We start from the raw sequence: 23,177 nt of genomic DNA on the forward strand, positions 1-23,177 counted from the left end.
ACCACAGGCAAGCCTTGCCTCCCTGGCCCAATGCTCCTGCCTGCGGGGCCTGGCTGACATCAATCATCTGCCCAGGGAGGGCACCAAGGCACCATCTGGTGCCATTAACGGGCCATTCAGCAGTGGGAGCCTGGCAGAGGGGCTGAGGCTGGCCTGATTGTTTTCTCTCGGCATTTTGGAACTGGCTATTGTCTGGCTGCTAATGAACTTTTCTGCAATTAGAAAACCAAAGGGAGGGAGGGTCAGGCATATATGAGTGCTTGCCAGGCCTGTAGCCTGCCAACGAGTCTGCCTGCGAACAGAAGAGGGTGGGGAAGAGGGCCAGGGCTGTGGTGGGGACGTAATGAGGGTGGAGGCGACACTGGGTGCGGGGGGCTGAGGCCTTTGAGGTCTCTGAGCTGCGGAACAGGGTTAGCGTTTCAGGCCCAGGCTCCTGACGGTGGAGGTGCTGGCCCCGCAGACAGCAGACTGCAGCTTCTCCTGAGGGGGCTCTTCAGAAAGAACATGTTGGCCACTGTGAAAGGCGGGCAGCCCCTCTGGGCAAGAAGGAAGAATGAGCACAGGGAGGGAGGAGAGGGGACGCCAGGAGACAGGATACTCACACGGGGACTCGGGAGACAGAGCCGTTCCGGAACAGCAGGTAGCAAGAGGGGAAGTCGGTGACACCAAACTTTCTCACCACATTGGCCTCTGTGTTCAGCACCCTGCGCACCGCCACGCCTTTGTGCTGGGACAGGTCCAGAGCCACCTGCAGGGACAGCAGGACATCTGGGGGCCAGGCCACCGGGTGGAGGGAGCCAGGGCTGGGTCCCAGCTTGGTGCCCTGTGAAGGCACCTAGATGGCAGCTGTGCTCCTTCCAGACTCTAAACCCACAAAGAGTGGACCACAGTGATGCGCGAGAGATACTCGCCATCAACAGCAGCTAACCAGTAGGTAGCAAGTGCCAATCACTGCCCAGGAGGAGAGGCCTTGGAGCTGTGCACACCACACACGCTTTAATTTCTTACGACAGTCCCAACTGGGTAGCATTTTCTTTCTAATGAAAGCAATATGTAAAGAGCACAATAAAATGTGGTTTCATTTTAATTCTCGTTTGTTTTTTGCACTGAGCCAGCACGTTCTTGTCTTTAAGACCTTCACACCCCAAGACTGCTGATGTCCAGGATTCCCCAGGGCCTTCTCATAACATTTTTCTAAAGGGAAAAGATCCCTTTAGAAATTACTAATTATTGGTTGTCTGAAATATCAATTGTTGGCAAGAGCAGTCTTCCTTATGGAAGCTTGAGTCACAGATATTTAAAGAACTGTGATTTTATTGCGTTCAAATACATATGGTAACAAATTTCATGGGTAGGATACAAACAAAATAAACCTTTGGAATTGGGCAAACTTCTAAACAGCAGGCTAACTTTGAGCCCAGTATGTGCAGTAGTCAGAGGGGCCCTTTGGTCAATGTGTATAGTTATAAGAAGATCTGAAAACGTTTCTTAACGTGGGGCTCTCTGAAGGCAACAAGAGGCCTTGTTGAGATGACAATGTCCCCACATTAGAAATGGGAAGAGAAGTTCTGAGCATAATCGGACAGGCCATCTGCAAATGGCAGGCACGGACTTCTGTTACTGACGTCTCACTCTTCACCATGGAGCAGGTGGCGCCCCCTAGCCTTTATTCTTATATTTATAAAGCTTCCTATCTAGACTCCAAATCAGAAAAATATACATCAGTCATCATTATTTTTTTTAGAAAGAAATAAGAGAAAGCACTAGCTAACCTGTATTGCATAGGTATTATGTAGTGTCCACACAGATTGCCTCATTTACCTTCAGAGAAACACTGAAATAGCAGCTATTCTCAGGAGACTAAGAGATGCGGCACCGTACACTACAGTTGCCTGCATTGGAATCCTGGCCCCACTGCACCAAACCTCTCCCTGACCCAATTTCCTTACTTGCAAAATAATAATAACAACAATAATAATACCACCAACTTCAGGGGGGCTGTTCTGAGAACTGAAGGGGTTAATGTTATTAAAATGCCATAACAGTGACTAGCACATAGTAGGTACATAAGCGTTTACTTAAAAATAAAGCTCCCAGGCCGGGCGTGGTGGCTCACGCCTGTAATTCCAGCATTTTGGGAGGCCAAGGCGGTCAGATCACAAGGTCAGGAGATCAAGACCATCCTTACCAACATGGTGAAACCCCGTCTCTACTAAAAATATAAAAAAATTAGCCTGGTGTGGTGGCGGGTGCCTGTAGTCCCAGCTACTCAGGAGGCTGAGGCAGGAGAATGGCATGAACCTGACAGGTGGAGCTTGCAGTGAGCCAAGATTGTGCCACTGCACTCCAGCCTGGGCGACAGAGCGAGACTCCATCTCAAAATAATAAAAATAAAGTTCCTGATTGGGCGCAGTGGCTCACGTCTGTAATCCCAGCATTATGGGAGGCCAAGGTGGGCGGATCTCCTGAGGTCAGGAGTTTGAGACCAGCCTGACCAAAATGGTGAAACCCCGTCTCTACTGAAAATACAAAATTAGCCAGGCATGGTGGTGTGTGCCTGTAATCCCAGCTAATTGGGAGGCTGAGGAAGGAGAAATGCTTGCACCTGGGAGGTGGAGGTTGCAGCGAGCCAAGACAGTGCCATTGCACTCCAGCCTGGGCAACAAGAGTGAAACTCCGTCTCAAAAAAATCAAAATAAATAAATAAATATAAAGCTCCTATCTTGTAGCTGGAGAAACTGAGGCTTAGAAGTGAAATCATGCCTCCAGTTCACATAGCTTGCATATGCCTGAACTGTGCTACAAATCCCAGCTTAGTGTGGCTCCAGAACCTGGGCCCTTAGCCACTGGTCCCACGCTGAGCACCCCTGCATGGGCATGGGGCACTTGGCTCCAACCACTGGGACCCCAGCCCCTTGGTACTCAAGGACTGTGGTGAGAGGGGAGGGAAAAGACCTGATTCCAATCACCATTTATCACCTCTACGTAACAGGCATGACCCCGGGCATGAACTGGGACCCCAGAGGGTCAGGCACTCCTTCAGCCAAGCTGTCTTTCCCCTCCCATACCCCTGTGCCTCCTCTCTCAGGGCTGAGAGGCCTGGAGACAGCATCTGGCTTCAGCTCAGACTCTCAGCTGTGCTTGTTGAGTTTCAGCAGGAAAATCACTCAGGCTGACAGTGCAGTTTAATTTCATGCCTACTCTCATGCCTATCTCCCTGCACTGACTTGGAGTATCTCCCATGCACTGGCACGTCCCACCTTTGCAGCTGGGAAAAGCTCACAATTGGTCTATGGAGAAGTCCATGAACCAATGGCAGAATGGTGAGCTCTCTGCGTTAGGCGAGGGGAATGGATCTTTATAAAGCACCTACTATGTGTCAGCTGCAATCCAGGCCCTTTACATAAACTGCTGCATTTGACTTTCCCAACAATACTATGGAGAAACGTAATCATCCCTGCTCTCTAGACAGGGCACTGCAGCTGGAAGCACCAGGGAGCTGGCTCACGGATGCCCCACATGAGACAGAGCAGCATCTGGGTAAAGGACCCCATTTCCTCTGGTGGGGCTAGGGCGTCGCTAATGTTCCCTCCCTCCCAAATATTTCACTCCAGTCCCATGGAGTGGGACACTGTGGAAACAACATTGGCTTTGGAGCCAGACGGACCTGGTTCAAAGCCCTCTTCTATCAACTTACTAGCTGTGTGATCTTGGGCATGCTATCTGATCACCTTCATTAATTTTGGGGATTAGCAGCTACGTGTGTCAGCAATCTGGTCCAATGCTCAATAACAGCAGGTGTTATATTTGATTTCCGTGAACGAGATAAGAATAAACAGCAAGGTTTTTAAACGAAGGTCCAGCTCCTGCACTTCCCATGGCTCCCAGCAGGGGTCAGGCCAATGCCAGGCTAAAAGACCCAGGCAGCCAAGACCCTAGAATTGGCAGGAAAAGCCCTGCTCCCAAACTGGGGCTCTCTCTCCATGGCTATCCAGGAATTGCAGGGAACTTCAGGGCAGCTCACCTCTCTACCCAGGTAGGAGCCTCCCTTTTCAAAGATCAGAGCCAGGTACTCTTCGTTATTTCTCGCAAAGAATCCATCAATCTCCTCCAGCCTGCAAGAGACAACTCTGGCAGTCACTCTGCACAGCCAGCAGAAATAAGACAAAACCGCTGGCAACGCCAGACGCTGGTGATGCAGTGCTGCAGGTACGGCCATCCCGCCCTCCTCCGCTTCCACACAGGGCCCTCTAAGGGAGTCAACCAAACCTTTAGTCTCAAAGGATGTTGCTCTTGTTATCTAACCCTGGCTCTTCATCTGACCTACCTTGGGTGCTTGGTTTTGTTTTTGCTTCCTGGCTCTTTTTAAGAGTCAGGAGTGGGCCAGGTGCGGTGGCTCACGCCTGTAATCCCAACACTTTGGGAGGCTGAGGCGGGCGGATCACCTGAGGTCTGGAGTTCGAGACCAGCCTGGCCAACATGGTGAAAGCCCGTCTCTACTAAAAATACAAAATTTAGCTGGGTGTGGTGGCGGGCACCTGTAATCCCAGCTGAGGCAGGAGAATCACTTGAACCCCGGGAGTGGAGGTTGCAGTGAGCTGGGATTGCGCCATTGCACTCCAGCCTGGGCTACAAGAGCAAAACTCCGTCTCCAAAAAACAAACAAACAAACAAAAAGAGTCGGGAGTGGGTAGGAGGCCGTGTGGGGAGGGGGACTGGGAAGGGCTGCTTTGAGACCAGTTGTCTCCACGTGCTGGGGCAGGCCCAGGCTGACTGGATGTGGTTTTTATTGGTCCCCTGAGAGCTGGGGGGTATTAGAACCCAACAGCTATAAGTCTGGAACTGTGACAAGTCACGACCAAGGGGGAGATGTGTTCTTTCCTCCCTAGAGCAGGCATTAAAAAGCAATGAAAGAATCAGAAAGCCTTGGGTTCGGGAGACCTTAGAAGCCATCTGTATCTCTAACCCAATCTCCTTATTTTAAGATGAGGAAACTGAGGCCCAGTTTCCAAAACAAAACAAAACATATCCAAAACAAAACAAAACAAACAAAAACATGGTATTGATGCTGGAGCCCAGCCAGTGACAGTCCAAATGGATATGCTAGACAGGTGAGGGCCAGAGTGCACCCCGCTGGGGTGGAGGAAAAGAGGTGTTGAGCCTTTAGGGTGGCATCAGGTGGCCAGCATCTCAGACCTCTTCCCTGGGTCTTCCCTAGGCTGGCAGAAGAGCACAACCTACATGGGGGCCAGTACCCCTTTCCCCACTCCCACCCTCAGACTTCAGAAGAGGCAGCTCACCTTTCATCACACACCTCTACCTTCTTCCTAAAGTTCTTTAAAAGGATTGCTTTGGGCTGGGTGCAGTGGCTTATGCCTGTAATTCCAGTACTTTGGGAGGCCAAGGCAGGCGGATTGCCTGAGCTGAGGAGTTTGAGACCACCCTGGGCAACATGGTGAAACCCCATCTCTACTAAAAATACAAAAAACTAGCCAGGCTTGGTGGCAGGCGCCTGTAGTCCCAGCTACTCGGGAGGCTGAGGCGGCAGAATTGCTTGAACCCAGGAGGTGGAGGTTGCAGTGAGCCAAGATCGTGCCGCTGCACTCCCAGCCTGGGCAACAGAGCGAGATTCTGTCCTCCAAAAAACAAAAACAAAAACAAAAAAACAAAAAAGGATCACTTTGAGAAACCTTGGCAGGATTGCTTGATCTGTTGCTTTTGAGATACCCCAGGGCCGAAAATGTGCCATGAGGATGTACGTGTGTGTGTAAGGAGGGAGATGGAGACACAGTCATTGAGAAATAGAAGAAGCAAGGACCAGGGCACAGGCTGACATGGGTGTTTTCTGGAGAGACAGGGTCTGGCTGTGGAACCCCAAACCACATAAAGACTATGCTACATCCAGGGTCCCCTGGAGGCCCTCTGGAGGATGGAAAATTGGGAAAGATGACGAAGGAGTCATTGTGAGTTGGATTCAACCCCAACTGACACTTGGAAACACAGTCTCTCAGCAGGGCCATGTCTCTGAAAGCACCTGCACACAAACTTTTAAGAGAGCCTCTGCGCACCAACAGCGGCCTCGTGAGGCCTTCTTAGCACCTGGGGCCTCCACTGTGTACAAGGCTGGGCTCCCTCTAGCAGCTCCTGCTGGTACATGGATTTGTTCCTTCTTGGCAAGAGTCCTCCGAGGTGGGCATCATCCTCTCTTGAGTTCTGATCCAGAAGTGGGGGGCCTAGTGTTTTTAATCTAGCTGCCTCTTCTTTGGGAGAGTATGGGCAAGACCATGCACCTTACTGTCTTCATTTTCCTGGAAAACAGGCAAGCTGGGAAGCTTGCCTGGTTGACAGATACAGAGCACCGGCCACTGCACCTGATGCTCTGCCGTACAGAGAGCCAGGGGCCCACCCCCATGCCCCAGGCATGACCACCTTCTCTCCACCTCCCCCAATTTCCCTCAAAATATTTGATCTCCTTTTTCCTCCTCATGCCATTCTGACTCTCAGTGGCCTTCCCGGGGATAGAGCATGTGAAATCCTGCTGCGTCCCACAAACATTTTGAGGGAAGGTAGCAAGAAACAGCAGCAGGTACAACCTGGAGAAGCCCCATCCATCTTTTCCTTCCCACCTGGTGGGATGGACCCTTGCACCATCAGTCAGCCCCAGAAAAACAGGGCTCTTCAGCAGGACCTGAGCAATAGGAAGCCCACCACCAGCTATCAGCTGCCACTTGGTTCTGGAGTAGCTCCAGCAGACTGGTGTGTGAGCCCCACAGGCAAAGGCAGCAAGGAAAATAAACTGGGGTCCCCGCCCTGCTGTTCCCACCGCCCTCTCACTCCCAGGCCTGGGATCCTGGCCCACAATGCACTAAGCCTGCCCCAGCCCAAAGTACTTGGCAGGCTCCAGTGGGGGACAGGCTGGGGGCCACGTGTCATGATGGGACTCCAGGGCGTCAATGAGCCTCTCCCGCAGCGTCTGCACGTCAGCACCAGCCACTGTAAATGAAAACAGGCGTGAGCGGAGTGTCAGGAGAGCAGAGCTGCTTCCACAGCACACTGGCCACCTTCACTCCCAGAAACAAAGGGCCGAGGGCACAGCCAGCTCTGACAGAGACAGACGAGGTGTCAGTCCTTCCCTGTGCTAGAAGAATGGGGCTTGAGTGGTCCTCCTGTGGCCCCAGGTAATGCAAGGACACCCATCCCTCAGACAGGAAAGAATCCCTCAGAACTGGGAGTCATCAGGACTTTCCCCAAGGGCTCTGGTCTGCTCTCTGGGCGCCAACCCCATTGTGAGAGGAGAGCTCTTCTGGGAACATGGTGCCCCTGCCCCGACCCTAGGGCCCTGGATATGTCCAACCTGAAGGGCTTCTTCAACCTGCCTTTCCCTAAGGCTGACTGGGAGGACAGTTTTGGGAAGACACAAGTTAGGCTTCCCGTGGGGACCGCCTCACCCTCGACCCTGCCGACTGCCAGGGCTTTCTCCACCCCAATAGAAACCCAGGTGAAGAGGGAAGTTGGGGGAGGAAGATGCTAACAGGACAACCAGAGCTGGGCACCCACCTGGAAATACTGCTCCCGAGCCGTTCTTGGTAAAGGCCTTGAAGAACTGGAAGCAAACACACAGGTGGGCATCAGTGATAGATAGTGGCCAAGAGTGCAGCCACGCAGGCCTGCTCTGAAAATCTGCCTACTTATTCAATGCGGCGGCTGGGCAAATCACTTAATGTTGTTGAGCCTGTTTCTTTTTTCTTTCTTTCTTTCTTTTTTTTTTTTGAGACAGAGTCTCGCTCTGTCGCTCAGGCTGGAGTGCAGTGGCGCGATCTCGGCTCACTGCAAGCTCTGCCTCCCGGGTTCAAGGGACTCTCCTGCCTCAGCTTCCCAGGTAGCTGGGACTACAGGCGTCCGCCACCACACCCGACTAATTTTTTGTGTGTGTATTTTTAGTAGAGATGGGGTTTCACTGTGTTGGCAAGGCTGATCTCGAACTCCTGACCTGTGATCTGCCCACCTCAGCCTCCCAAAGTGTCAGGATTACAGGCGCCTGGCCGACCTGTTTCTTCATCTGTAAAATGGTGAGTTGGGGGGAGTTGGGGGGAGGTTGCTCTAGGAGCTGGACACTGGCTCCCTCCCCTGTTACCCTCCCACACCCCTCAGAAGCATCCATGGATCCTGTGGGCAGCAGTTCATACACTTTCCTCGAGGGCCATTTCTATGCAGCACAGTACCTAGCATGTAATTACTAACCAATATTTATCGAATGGATGAGTGACGAAGTACCATTGCTGTTTTCCTTTGCAGACCCATCTGAAAACATGAAGTGCAGGCACTTCCTACGTCCCTTGGGAAATGTCAGCTTGCTTCTATGTCAATGTGCCCTTGCTCCTTACTTGGGAAAAGGGGCTTACAGGCTGCTGTCTCTGTCCACTGAGAAGTCCCAGCCCAGCACAGCAGACACAATCAAGGAAGGGGTCTCCAGAACAGGTTCTCTTGAAGGGGGGACCTGAGTCCCTGGGGAAACATGCCTTGCTACAGACTAGCTGATTTAACTCATCACTTTGTCCTCTTTTCCCATGTACATGACACCCCAAGCCTAGTCTGTCACCTCCTTGGGGCAAGAGGACAGACCGAACAGAGCCTGACTCCTGGCAATCTGGGCTTCTGCCCAGGCGGCAAGACAGCTGCCAAGGCTTTTGCCTGCGCTCTTCCGATTCAGGAGGGAACACAGTTGAGTTGTCCTGGAAGCCCGCCACTGAACTGCCTAGGGGAGAGCCTGCAGGCTGGGAAGAGGCTTCTTCCTGTGGGACTCTAGCCTCGGGGCCACTTTTCACTACCTTGGACTTCTGCCTCCAACAGCCAAACACTGGTTTCCTTCTCCCTCCTTGGGATAGAGCTGTTTGGCCTTATCCCAAGCTGGCAGCTGAGAACAGGCCCTGGGCTCTGGCAGACCTCGTTCAAGGACTGGTTCTGCTTTGCTCTTGCTGTGTGACCTTGGGCAACGCGTCAATTGCTCCGAACCTTTGTGTTCTCATCTTTGAAATGAGGATGACACCATCTACCTTGAAGACTTATGAGGATTCCATGACCATACACCTAAAGTGCTTAGCATGGTACCTAGTGCATACATCAAGGAACTGGTACATGTTAACTGTACCATCATCACCCACCACCAGCATCCCCTTCCCTCCTTCATACCTTTTAAACACTAGGAACCATGATCAGCTAGGACTTGTTTGTTACAGACATTTGTAGGCAGAAAATCTGGAAGCCACCTGCTACCCTCTCCCACATGAGGAACAAAGGCTGCAGAGAAGCCACCTGTCTCTCCCCATCTGCAACCTTCTGCTCCCTGTGACCTCCTCCGGGCCCTTACTCCTGCTCACTGCTTTACTCTCTCTTTTCAAAACATTAATATAAACTTTTATTGTGGATGAAAACCATCCACTTATACATACCACACATATTTAAATAGCGTTCTTTACAGTTATTTAATTTTATTGGCCTATTAAAATTATGTTATCCTAATACTTAAGAAAATGATCATAAATTTCCTTGATTATGAGATCGTATTGATAATGTAAGTTACGGCATTTATGGACTGACACTTCTTCATGAACAAAATTGAAGATACATCTATTTGGGGTTTGGTTTGCCGACAAATAATAAACCAGGTCAGGTGCAGTGGCTCGCACCTGTAATCCCAGCACTTTAGGAGACCTAGGAGGGAGGATCACTTGAACCCTGGAGTTCAAGACCACCCTAGGCAACACAGTGAGGCCCCATCTCTACAAAAAGTTAAAAATTAAAAATAAATAAAATTTAAAAACAAAAAAGAAACCCGAGGGTGATGTTGCGCTGTAGTTATTCATGGTGATGGTGCTCTTGTTTATTTACAGACAGGTTACACTTTGACTGGTTTCTACACATATGAGAACAACACTGACATCATGAAGCCTTGAGATGGGTGGCTTTCCCACAGTTACAGCCGTTATTTTCACCTCTGAAAAGTAATATGGTCATTTTTTGTCATCAACCATCAGGTCACCCACATCTGAGCAGGTGCCCATATTAAAAGAGGCTCGCATTACTTCTACCAAAAGGCAGCCTCTCCAGGACGGGTGCAGTGGCTCATGCCGGTAATCCCAGCACTTTGGGAGGCCGAGGTGGGCGGATCACTTGAGGTCAGGAGTTTGAGACCAGCCTGGCCAACAGGGTAAAACCCCGTCTCTACTAAAAATATAAAAATTAGCCAAATTTGGTGACATGCACCTATATCCCAGCTACTCAGGAGACTGAGGCAGGAGAATTGCTTGAACCTGGGAGGTGGAGGTTACAGTGAGCCGAGATCACGCCACTGCACTCCAGCCTGGGCGACAGAGAGAGACTCTGTCTCAAAAAATAAAAAAATTTTAAAAAGGCAACCCCTCAAGATCTCAGCAGCCACAAGCAGCTTGGAGTCTGACCAGGAACCTCGCTCAGCCACAGTGGCCCAGGGGGATGCAGGGACCCCAAGAGCCTCTCCCCAGGATGCAGGCTGAAGGGAAGGCCTTGCTGCACCTCAGCTGTTCCCTTCTGTCCTCAGAAGCTTCGCACCCACCTCCCAGGCCAATGTCTCCTCCGAGTTCTGGCTCCCACGCCTCACGCTCTTCAGGAACTTCTTCCTAGCCATCTCTCATCATTCCTCTTTTCTACTACAGCCGCCCAACTAGGCCTACAGATAGATTCGAATCCTTCTAGTCTAACCCTTAAAAAAGGAAAGGATGGGAAGGGAAGGAGGATGGGGATGAAGAAAGGCCCTCCTTCCTTCTCGAGTAACCGCATTTCCTTCCCGTGTCCCCATGCTGCCAACGTTCCTGGAACAGCGTCTGCCCTTGCTCCTCAGACTGCTCTCTGGCCATCCCCACAACCCTCAGCTGAAGCCGTTCTAGGGAAGCTCCTTGGTGACCTTCTCTTCAGCCACTCCAGTGATCTCTCCCCACCCTCCTGGCCTCTCTGTGGTACAGATGTTATTACTGCCTGCTTTGTCTTCCCATGGCGAGCATTTGTCATCTTTCGTGCCACATTTTGTGGTTGCTCTCCTTTGTTGCTTTCACGTTGCCACCCTCCCCTGGTTGGCTTGACACTGACCAGCCTTACTTGGCCCCCATGCCCTGGTCCTAGCTTCACTTTCGACTGCTCTCCTGTGCCCACTGCCCACCCCCATCTCCTACCCCGGTCTCTCCTACAGACACATGTCAGGTCCTGACACTCTTCTGTTTAAAAAGCTGTTGAAGGCACTGTCACAAAGAAGTTGCTCAATCTTGCTTCTAAATGATGAGTGGATAAAGGGATCAATGAACAAACCTATCATTTCTCCCTTGCCAAAGCCAATGACTTTGTCCAAATGATTTGCCATCTAAACCCTCTGCATCTCAGACCTCACCTGTCCTAGACTCCTGGTTCTTCCTGGTGGCCTCCACTCAGGTGTCTGGATACAGCCCCTCCCCCACCATCCCCAAGACTGAATCACCCCTCTCCCAACCTGCTTTGCCACCTGTGTTTACCTCACCCAGCAACCGGTTCCCCTCCCTGCCACCCACACCATACCCCTCTTCAAAAACCCGTCATCCAGTTAGCTGACAAGTCCTATGAATTTGACCTCCGTGTTACCTCTTCAAAAGTCCTCTCCTTCTCCACCTGCCTTGTCTAGACCAGGCCCGACAGATGATGACGTATTTTTGGGTCACTGCATCAGTCCCCACCTTTCATGCTCTCAGAAGTTTTAGTATGCTCAATCTTTTCATACTCCAGCTATCTTCCTCACTGCTACTAAGGTTAGTTTTCTAAGGCACAGTTCTGGTCTGAACATTTTGCTCCTCCTCAAATCTCTTCCATGACTCCCCACTGTCAATGAATAATGTCCAAACTCACTGCATTCAAGGCCTTCCAGGCTCCAAACCCAAACTCACCTCACATTGCCCTCCATTCCCGCCACTCCAGCTGCAATGAACTTCAACCTGAATCCACCACTCACCCATGCACCCACCTTTGACCAGGAAGCAGGACGACATTTTATTTATCTCTGCGAGCTCCACAGTGTCTGGCATCTCTCAATAGACATCTGTTCAGCTGAACAGAGAATCTCTGCCCTTTGACCATGCTGGAAGCCCATGTGGAAATCAAGTCAGGGCACATTTTTGTCCTCTGATTAAAATGTATCCTTATTAAGTCAACCACTGGGGTGTGTGCCCTGCCCAAGGGAAACCACCACAGCTCCCTGGAAGCAGGCAATTAAGACTTTGGGAGTGTGTTGCTTTTCTCCAGGAGCAGTCAGCACCCAGCCCTTTTCTTTCAACACTTTACACAGGAGCTACTGGAAGACCTCCAGCTGCTCCCTAATGGCAGAAAACCAGGCAACACCAGCCTGGTCTTCACGAAACTATGGAGTGACTGCTTTCTTGGGGCCAAAAGAGCTCAAGAGAAAGCACACTTCCCAGGGGTGACACCGATGGCATTCAATTCCAGCTTTTATAACGTTTTAAGGAAAATGGTCCAGCCTCCAGATATTTTTATGGTAAGCCCATGAGGATCCATTACCTTAACCACTTCCAACACCGTAGATTATCCATGGAGAAGACCCCAAAAACAGCAGCTGACTGCTGAGAAAGGGGCCCACCTCCTTTTTCCAGAGAGAGACAGGAGACATCCTGGAGTCCTGTCTTCCTCCCTGACATCTCACCTTCTAGCAAAAGCCACAGAAGGTAACAGCCCAGACTCTGTACCCTCACAGGGCGTCCCTGCTTCCAAACCTGCATTCAAGGACCTGCCATTTCTGGGCTCCCTCCTCCCCCAGCTCTGCCTCATCCCTCAACATGAGCCTCTGCCCAGCTGGACGAGTCTCCTCAACATGCCACATCGCCCTGCCCACAGAGGGCCTTGGCTCTCACCTTCTCGCCTGCCTATAAGGCCTGCCCACATTCCTCCTCTCTCCCAGCCAAACCCCATCTGTCCTTCAACACCAAGTAGAAGTCCCCTCCTACACAAACTCCTCTCTGACCAGTGAAAGAGCTCCGTGAGCCCAGCAAACTCCTGTGGCATTCCCTGGGTACCTATCCCTGGCCGCCTCTCACTGGCCATGGGCTCTGGGGATCTCATGCTCCTGGCCATGCCTGCAGTGGTGAGTGCGGTGCTGGGCACCCAGCAAGTAGGCCAGCAGTGGCTGCTGACAGATGGATGGACTGCCACACAGTCCAGCAGCAGCCACACACCAGCTACCAGCAGCCCCATGGGTGGCCCAGGAGAGAGATGGGACAACGGGAAGGAAGCAAACTAACTTTTACTGAAGTCCAAATCACACTAGCATGGTGGCACTTGCATATGGGAGACCTCACTTCACACTTGGCAACAGTCCTCTTAGGTGGATGTTATCATCCCATGTTTACAGACAAGGAAACCGGGGCCCATGGCTGGGGCACTGATAAGTGACTTTCCAAGCCACATACAGTAAGCAGAGAGGCCTGGATTTGAAACCACATCACTGATCTCCTCAGAGCCTCGAAGAGAGAAGACCCGCCCTTCCCCACCCCTATGCTGCTGTGCTGTGTACCCCTTGCTCCAGCCAGGCCTTCGGCCATAAAAAGTCCCATTCTATTCCCACTGAAGGGCACTCCTGAGGCCCACGGAGAAGCCCCTTGACCCGGAAGTTCCAGCCTCTAGGTTGCCAAGCTCCAGCCAGAACCTGCAACCTACCAGCCCCTCCCTCTCCCACACCTTTGTTTCCTTCCGGCTGGGCTCTGGCTCCAACCTGATGGGGACCTGACACAGCTGGCCCGCCCTTCAGGGCCCAGGTGTTTGCTAAACAGGCTGGGCTGGTAGAAGCTCACTGTTTGCTCATAGTGACAAGGGGCTGGAGGCAGAAGAAAAGGACAGTCACACATGCAACTCGGGGAGGCCAGACTTGTGTGTGGGCCTGTCCCCATCATACCAAAAGCACTCTCTCCTCCCCCTGCTTCGCATGGGCCCTCGCCTTTCAGCTCTTCATGGACAGAGTGCAAGGACAGGCTCCAGCCCCCAGAGGGCAGCAGGCAGGGCAACAGGGCTATGTCTCTGGCCCACCAGCAGTCTCCAGGTCAGCCTCTGCCAAGGGCACACAGGTTCTTCATGGCCCCAAATCTCTGGATATTGGAATCTGTTTGAGTAGTGTTTTCCAAACACTAGAAACAACCTTGTAATGAGCTGTCAAATCAATGTATTTAATCACAGCCGTATTTAAAAAAAAATAGAACAGAAAATATCACAGTTTAACTAAACTTAGTAAGAATCTTGTTTTATGAAACTTTTGGTTTAATGATAATAGATACATACCAACTTTGGGATCACAATGTAAAAATGTGTATTGCTTACAGTTGGTCACAGTAAGAAACTATTTGAGAGCCGCTGCATAGGACCTCAGAGCAGAGACCTGCCAGCTCAAGCCACTTGGCCTATGGACTGGGGACTGGGTGCCTCCCCCTGGCCAAAACTGAGCCACAGGTTCCTCAGGAGAGGCAGGAAAGGCTTTGCCGGGGGAGGCCACCGTGTTGGTCTGTGGACAGATGACTACCAGACTGGCCCTGCCAGGTGCTGCCCGTCTGGAGGCAGGGGAGGGCTGAGGAGCCCAGCAAGGGCCCTCCCAGTGCCCCTCCCACAGCCAGCCAGGCAGTTCAGGAGATGGTGACTCACCTGAGGCATCCAGGCTGCGTGCGCTGCGTGACATGGGGTGGCGCTGAGGAGCCTCTGACCTCCTGGGCCTAGGCCGCCTCCTTCATCCCTGCTGTGCCCAGCCTCTCCCAGGCAGAGTCAGAAAGCTCAGGTGTCAGGCCCTACAGAACTCCAATCGGTTGTCTTGCCCTGGCTGCCGTACCAGTGTCAACCCCTCCCCTGGGGGCTGGGCAGTGGCTGCACCCCTGTGGCTCATGCTCACTGGGAGAAAAATATCAGCCTGTGAATGATGGTTCCTTGTGCCACACTAACTTGCCCACAGCTTCCCACTCAGGGCCACTCACCCTGGTTCAGCCAAAGGAACAGAGTGCCCTGTTTGAATATTCTCAATTACACACCTTACGGCCAAGGATAGCACCATGTCCCTGCCAGGAAGGCCTTTCATTTCAAAGGGATGATTGACATGCAGTCTCTCTGCTGCCACTTTTCAATGACGCGGCAGTAGCTGTTGGTTCGCTACCAGGAGACCAACCTGGTCTCAGCTAAACCTGGGGCCTGGGGGGCCCTGACCCTATGTGGTAACAGTTTAGGAAGGGACTTCTATTAGGTGTGGAAACCCTGAATCCAGTGGGGGTTGCACTGGGCTCGAGTAACAGAAAGGTCACATGGAGTTAGAGTTGGATGTTCCTGGTGGAGCCACGGCCTTACTTCCCGGATGGATGTTGCTGGGGTAATTAAGCTGAGTTCTGGCTCACAGTTCTGCTTGAAACTTGGCCGCCCCTACCCCCAGCTCAGAGGTATCTTGTTCCAGGGACAATGCTTGGCATTTCAGCTTTCAAAGGCATTTCCTAATAATCCTTAATGGCTACAGAAGAAACTGCTTTTCTAGATGCCATTCTGGTAGGAGGGTACATATTATTTATAGCTGGTGCTACAGAGACAGAGATTTGAATTTGGCTTCTCTAATCTGGAAGAAAACTAATTGGATTGGAGCCAGGCCTGAGCCCAGGGGAGGGCCCTCACCATAACTGCAGCAGCCTTGCTGCCCTGGGCTATCCAGGGCCTCCTATTTGAGAGCCTTGGAAGCTGTTCAGACGTTAATTAAGCTGTTAATGCCCTGCACTGGGCAGGCTGGCAGGTAAGGCATCATCAGAGATCTCGTGCCACTTTCCACCAGAGCGGGGGTGACAAAGCCCTCATGCCTTGGGTGTGATAACTCCCGTGCCGGGGATCCCTGCTGCCTGAGGCACTGACATTCTGACAGTGGGGTGAGGCTACCCTGACAGGTCCCTTCTTAGCTACCTGTGGTTCAAGGCATTTTTGCCTGAGGAAGCTGAGGCTTGCCAGAGTGTCTGGGGTCCCTTTGTGGGGGACCACTAGGCTTCTAGAGTCTGACCCTGCCCACAGGTGGGTCAGAGCCTGAATCCTGGTTTTATAGAGTTAGATCAGACCTCTTAAGGCTTGGAGGTCAAGAGGGAGAGCAACTGAAGAGGACCTTGGGAGGTGGGAGCTCTCACCAGCCCAAGTGATGATCACCTCCCAGCTCAAATCAGAGCAGCTGAAATCTGCCCATCCCGACACATCCCACATGGTCCCTTTCCCTTATAAAGGGAAACAAAGCAGGCCCAGCCTGCCTTCCCCTCCTGTCAGTCACACACCCTCACAGTCGGGAAGCCAGGGATGTTGAAGTCTCTGCAGACTGCACTGTTGGTCTCCTCAGCACAGTCCAGGGCGGCGAGATACAGGGCCGGCCTCCAGGCTGAAAGGACAAAAAACCCAGGGGTAAATAAGAGGGGCTGGTACTCCCTCTGCCCGCCCATCTCCCCCAGTGCAATGCCTCACCCCTGCCAACCCCAAAGCACCTGATCCCAAAGCTCTTATGACAAAGGTCACACCTTCCTTGGAAAAGGACCTCTGAGATATTCCAGTTGGTCTGCATTTCTAGCGTCTCACAAAAGGGAACCTGTGTTTTGGATGATTAGCATAAGTCATACTGCCTCATAAAGGTATCTGTTTCCCCATTACTAATCGGGGCCAGGGATGGGGGCTGAGAGATGTTCAAGGAGTTTGCCCTGCTCCTCGTCATTCCCCCAGCCCCCCACCCCCCAGGAAAAGCCCTGGTATTGCCTTTGTCCCTGGGGCTCTAAATGGGATCAGTTCCAGAGGGTGGAGAACATGCCTTAGGGGATCTGGAATTCCCCAGGGGACCCTTAGGGAAGTTTCCTGGGGCCAGAGATACTGGTAGTGGGCAGAGCTTGAGTGACTGGGGTAAAGGGTATCAGGAACTGGGTCCCCAGACAGAAACAGGAGCATCTGGAATCCAGGAACTGCGGGGAAAGAAGCCTTGAGGCCAGAGTCTGGCCCCTGCATCTGGCCCCTGCATCAGGCCCCAGGCCACAAGGCTGCTGGCCGCTGAAACATTGGCAGAGAGAATAATGGCACCATTCTGGGCCACAGCCCAGGATCTGAGAAGAAACAAGCTCATATACCAGGCAGCTCTCCTGAGCTCAGGTTCCAGGTCAGGTGCCCCGTGAGCATCCACCAAAGTTCCACCCACATGGAGGCTGCTCCAGCTGGAAGCCAAGGTGCGCACAGAGGAAGACACACAAGCCGTGAGAGGGCAGTGACAGGGGCCAAATCACGTGGCACAGAACTCTCAAGTTTGGAGAGGTCGGCCCTGCAGACCAAGGCATGGGCTCAGCAGGAAAGGTGGAAACAGAGTTGAACCCAGACCATCGGTCCAGTGGGCAGGGAACTGCCTGAGCAAGGTGGAGTAGGAGAGGACTGGCAGAAACCAGGCTGCCTGGAGAGGAGGGTTTTTGGGAGGCATGGGAGCCAGAATAGAAGGGAGCAAGAAGAGACCAGACTGGGAGTGTCTGCCTGGACAGCTCAGGATGACGTCCATGGCAGCTGGACCCACATGCGTCTCTGAGGCAGATGAGAGGAGGAGGAGGCCTGCCTGGTGGCAGGCGCAATTCCCATTTGAAGCTCATGCCCCAGGGGCAGGGAGTGGAATTTACACAGGCAGCCCACCCAGCACCCATTAAGTACAGAACACTAATATCTGAATAACATCCCTGATGGTCACAGTTTTAGCAGGACCTCTGACCCCACCTGATATGGTCTGGATCTTGTCCCCTCCAAATCTCATGTTGAAATGTGATCTCCAATGTTAGATGAGGTGAAAGGTATTAGATTAGGTAGTGAAAGGTATTAGATCTTGGGGGCAGATCCCTCATGAACAGCTCGGCACTGTCCCCTTGGTAACGAGTGAGTTCTCACTCTGAGTTCTCATAAGATCTGATTGCTTAAAATACGGTGGCACTTCCCAACCCCCTCCTGCTTCCTCTCCTGCTTTGCCTTCTGTCATGAGTAAAAGCTCCCTGAGGCCTCCCCAGAAGCTAAGCAGATGCTGTGTACAGCCTCCAGAACCCTGAGCCAATTAAACCTCTTTTCTTTATAAATTACCTAGCCTCAGGTACTTACTTTCAGCAATGCAAAAGCACCCTAATACTCCACCCTAGAACTTACTCCTTATGATGTCTCAGAAGAACACAATTTCAGAAGGTATCAGAGCTCCTAAGAACACTTTACGCCTGGGGAAGGAGTGTTACCCTCACCTCCACGAGAGAGATGCAGGAAGAGCCTGGCACACCCTGACGCATCCCTGGAAAGAAGGCAACTAAGCTGGCCCTTCTTGGGGCTGATACAAGGGAGGGGGCTCTGGGAGCTGGGAGGAAGGCCTGTGGCCACAACACCCCCTTCTTTCCCCCACCTTTCTTGCTGGTAGTCTGCTTTTGGCATTGTAGCTTCTGGACTCCTCGAAGGAGGGAGGTGGGTGGGGGGTTGGGAAGAGGAAGTAGATGGAGGTATTTACCAGAGTCAGACTTCAAAAGTATTTAGCAGAGTGAGGTGAGCTACATCCTATGATGCCATTTCCCCAACCTCCTCAACAACCCCCCACCACACACTTTTTGGGGAGCCTTCTTGACTCCCTTAGCACACAAGGATAGCAACTTGAGCCTATCCAAGTATCTGCAAGCTGGGGTGCATCCTTTGGCTTTAAACCTCACCTGCAAGGCAGCCTGCACAAAGGCAGGTATGGTCAGGGCCTGTTGCATGCCAGGCCCAGGATGCAATCCCTCTGCCCCTACTGGGGATTGCTGATCCCCACCTGCCTCCACATCCTGTCCACTCTCCTCTGAAGTCTCTTCCCTCACCCAAACCTCCATCTCTTCATGCCTGTCCTAGGTTGGCATGAACCCGTGATCTGGTTTTTTACTGACCTCACCTCCAACCTACCCTCCGTGTCCCATGAGCTAGTACAGGTTCTCATGGCAGGGCTTCCAGAGAAACATCAACATATTATTTCTCTCCTGGTGAGGTTCTAATGTGCTCCACCCCTCACTGGCCTCTCTAGCCACCAAATGATCTTTTCTTTCTGTGGATCTGATTATGTCAATCTCTATTCAACATTCTCTGGGGGCTCTAACTGACTTTAGAAGAAAATCTACAACCAGAAGGCAGTTCTTCATTTGGCCCCTGTCCAAATATCCAGCCTCCTCTTATGGTTATTTTACGTTAAATTAAGTCATAGATATTCATAAAATATCATTTCTAAGTAAATTAAAATACTGAAACATTAATTGCTGAACATAAGTTTAAAGTATATATGCTTTGGCATCTTGTTTTTGTATGGCATAGAGAATATAATTGGGTCTGTAATAAGCATGAAAAGCTGAGGAAACATGTTTCTAGAAATTATGAAATGGTGAATGTTAATAGAAGACAGTTCACAATGCTTGCTAGTTTTCACTAGAAATTAAGATTACTAAGGAGTAAAAACTAATTAATATGAGCAACTAAAACTAAAAATAATAAGGGACATAATTCTGTATGGCACGGTTTATAAAGGAAGTCATAAAATGTAAGGATGTATTTTAATTAAGGGAAAAAGAGAGTCATTTTGTTCTAAAGTAGAGTGACTGGTTATTTCACAATGAGAAAGAGGAACAGTACAGGACAAACCAATGGATACAAGGAAGTTGTGAAGAGAAAAGAACTTCGAGTGTGGTCGAATGGGCTAACTTATAGTTTTTGTGTTTTTTTTTTTGATGAGCCTTAATATCAAAAGTACACTGATGAAAAATCAGAGTTTGGTCCTCTCTGTTAAAACAAGGTTTTCTTGAAGTATTGATCTGTTCTTAAAAGGAAACAGTGAAAGGTTTTTCTGTACCTTTTAGGTAATTCTCCTAAAGAAAGATCCTTTGTTTCATCAAGATGATTCCCTGTGCTTCATGTTGTCTTTATTAGGTCCTTGATTACTTAAGAAAATGGAGTCCTCTCTATAAAAGAGCTGTTTTTTCTGCAACAATGTAACATTCTATATTTTCCTTTTGAAGTCTTTTAATTATCATTCTGGTTAGATGAATGACTGTGACTTAACAGTGACCTGTGATCCTATTTTGATCAAGTGATTTTTTTGTTTTGCTTTTTTGTTTTTGTTTTGAGATAAGGTCTCACTATGTCATCCAGGCTGGAGTGCAGTGGTGCGATCGTGGCTCACTTGTCCTCAATCTCCTGGGCTCAAGTAATTCTCCCACCTCAGCTGCTTAGGTAGCTGGTACCACAGGTGCACACCACCACACCTGGCTAATTTTTTAAAATTTTAATATAGAAATGGGGTCTTCCTATGTTGCCCAGACTGGTCTCGAACCCCTAGGCTCAAGGTATCCTCCTGCCTCGGCCTCCCAAAGTGTTGGGATTACCGTCATGAGCCACCATGCCCAGCCTGATTAAGTATTTTAATTTTAAACCTTTGACATTTTGTACAAATTTCCCAAAATCAAATTCTAAATTAAGGCTTTCTGAACTTGAAGTAACTTTGGAACATTTCAGGGGGCCCTGGAACATCTCAAAGATTCTGCAAAGGAGAGATACTAAACTAGTTAGGCTCATTTGATGTATTAATTATACGGGAAGCATTGTCAAACAAGAAATGATGTTTAATCTTCTTTGAGTTATATTTATTGATGTATGTTTATACTTGCTATTAAGGTGTATCCCCAAAATTATATGATATTCCTAGAAATATGATGATACATTATCAGCCTTAATTTTGGTTATTAGGTTAAAACGTTGTATGCACAGCAACAACCAAATTTCCTTGTCAATTGTGTCATTATTACTATGAACTCTCATCAGATCTTTAACCACAACCATTTTAAGTCTTATTGTCTACAGTTAATTGCTTTATTCTGATGTTTTTCTAAAAGCTTTTTTCTAAGCAACTATAATCCTAAAGTGCTTCATCTTCAAGGAGATCCACGGCAAAGTCTCTGATAAGTACCATTTCTGATAACTTTGAGATAATATGATTGGACTGGGAAAGAATTTCCAGAACTCTAATGAAAAAAACTGATGGGTCTGCAAAACTGATAACCAAGATCAAGCACAACAAGAATGAATTACATGAGACTAAATGAACTAATGAAGAATTATGGGTTTTTCTGGTTTTTAAATTTGAAACGTTGATGGTTCTTTTTAATGTTTTGTTGTCCAGATTTAAGAAAACTTACTTTCTTTTAAGCTATCTATAGTTTACAGCAATTTGGTAAGTATACTTTTGTGAACAAAAATGGAAACATTTTCTCCCTACAAGACCTCTCTGGAATTCAGAAACTATTTGTGAATATTCCTATTTTTATGGCAATACTGTTATTTGCATAAGTTCAATAAATATCTGTTCTCTTTACAACAGGATACAATAGGAAACACTGGTCATATTACCAAGGTTTTGAGTATGATGCCATACTTGAGAATATACCTATGATGAATCTATAGGTACTGCAGGTGAAATCTGAAGTTGGGCTTGGGTTGACTTCCTAGCCTTGAGAAGTTGTTAAAAGTCCAATCTGAGATTCCTTATCGATAAGTTCTAGCAAAGCAAACTTAAGAAGAGCCTACGTGGTCAATCACTATTCTTGCTACACTTATGTAAATAATTAGGCCAAGTCTGATGAGACTAAACATATTCTGCAAGCAAATTAGTCTGAATTTTATTTTATTTTATTTATTTTATTTTATTTTAGATGGAGTCTTGCTCTGTCATCCAGGCTGGAGTGCAGTGGTGCAATCTTGGCTCACTGTGACCTCTGCCTCCCGCTTACCCTGATTATCTTTGGTAGAAATGGGGGTGACTATAGAGAGAAAAAATATGTTCCTAAAGAAAAACTATAGTACATCTGTTATTAGATTGTAGCCTTGTTGATCATTTTCAAGTTTTTATCATCTACCTATAAGATGGATTGAATTCTGAATTCTTCCAGTTTCTTCCAATAACTAGCTACAATTCTCCAACGAAGAATAGGAACTGTTCTGTGCCTAAAGCCCTATAAGCAGAAGCTGAACAACTTGATGTACATTTCAAGGGACAAGTCTCATGCCTGATGTGTACGCTACACAAAGAGTTCACCAAAATGCCCAATGCCATAACCAGAGACAATCAAACTGCAAACCAGGACAAGAAGTTGACAACTTCATGCTTTCCCAAAACTTCTGAACAAGAGTTTCATTGGAATAAGACTTCCACTTTATCCTTGATTACATCTACCTTTTTTTGTCTGGCAGGATAATGCTGCAGTTAGAATTTCACAATCAGTGGCTTCTGTGGGTAACTTCACAAACTGTTGGATTTGTCACGCTAAACCCAGATCTTTACATGACCAAAGGGATCCTTTAGTCCGCCCAGTGGGTAACTTCAGCAACATCCCTAACACAACTGTTGTTCAAACTGTACTAGTTGTCCCTTTTATAGAGTCAGACTTTTAGACCCATGTGTTCTCACCTCCTGCTTTAATTTAACCCAGTCATGGGATACTAGATAATAGAACTGCTACCTACTAGCGAACAGGGAATCTGTGCAATTGCTGACACTTTCTGTCGCACATGGATAGACACATAGTGTATTGAGACTCAGTTGCAAAAAAATGAACAAATAGTACTTGCTTAAAAAGGGTAAATTCCTCATCTGGCTCATTCTTTGATCTCTTCAATTTTAGTTGGTTTGGTTCATGGGTCCCTGGCTAAGCGTCATATTGTAAACTCTTAGTATTATCCTGGGGAGAGTCATTATAGTAGTTTCCCTGTTACACTGTATCCTCTCAAAGAGTCTTAAATGTCTATATGCAGCCCTCTGCTGAATGCTAAATGGTCTCTCTCCAGCTGGAATGATAAAACTCCAAGAAACGCATGATAATGAGGACACCTTAACCTATAAATGATGTGTTAAGACCAAAAACCCAAAACGATGATTACTGAGAGTAGTGCTGATGCTCTGTTTTAGTAACACTCTCACCTAGGTGAGAACCTGACCAAAAGGGGAGAATTGTTAAATAATATTTCTAGGAGGCCATTGGTTGGGACTGAGCTCCTGCACAAGGCCCAAGAGACCAAACCAAGATGGAGTCCCTCAAGCTGAAGTTCCACGCCACCAAGCCAAAACT

At 49.3% G+C, this 23,177-nt stretch overlaps 1 protein-coding gene across 2 annotated transcripts in view; it reads right to left on the reverse strand.

The window, feature by feature from the left end:
* The window catches only part of QSOX1 (quiescin sulfhydryl oxidase 1), a 43,365-nt gene that overhangs the window by 15,231 nt on the left and 4,957 nt on the right, over positions 1-23,177 (reverse strand). For both annotated transcript variants that reach the window (XM_019027371.4, XM_004027994.5), the window contains exons 2-6: positions 16,332-16,432; positions 7,558-7,603; positions 6,891-6,993; positions 4,025-4,115; positions 603-748 (exon numbers count right to left, since the gene is read on the reverse strand). In XM_019027371.4, the coding sequence (XP_018882916.1) occupies positions 603-748; positions 4,025-4,115; positions 6,891-6,993; positions 7,558-7,603; positions 16,332-16,432 (487 nt within the window). The remainder of the gene's footprint in view (positions 1-602; positions 749-4,024; positions 4,116-6,890; positions 6,994-7,557; positions 7,604-16,331; positions 16,433-23,177) is intronic.

The sequence above is a fragment of the Gorilla gorilla genome, chromosome 1, assembly GCF_029281585.2.
Source record: "Gorilla gorilla gorilla isolate KB3781 chromosome 1, NHGRI_mGorGor1-v2.1_pri, whole genome shotgun sequence".
In the NCBI taxonomy this organism is placed as follows: domain Eukaryota; kingdom Metazoa; phylum Chordata; class Mammalia; order Primates; family Hominidae; genus Gorilla; species Gorilla gorilla.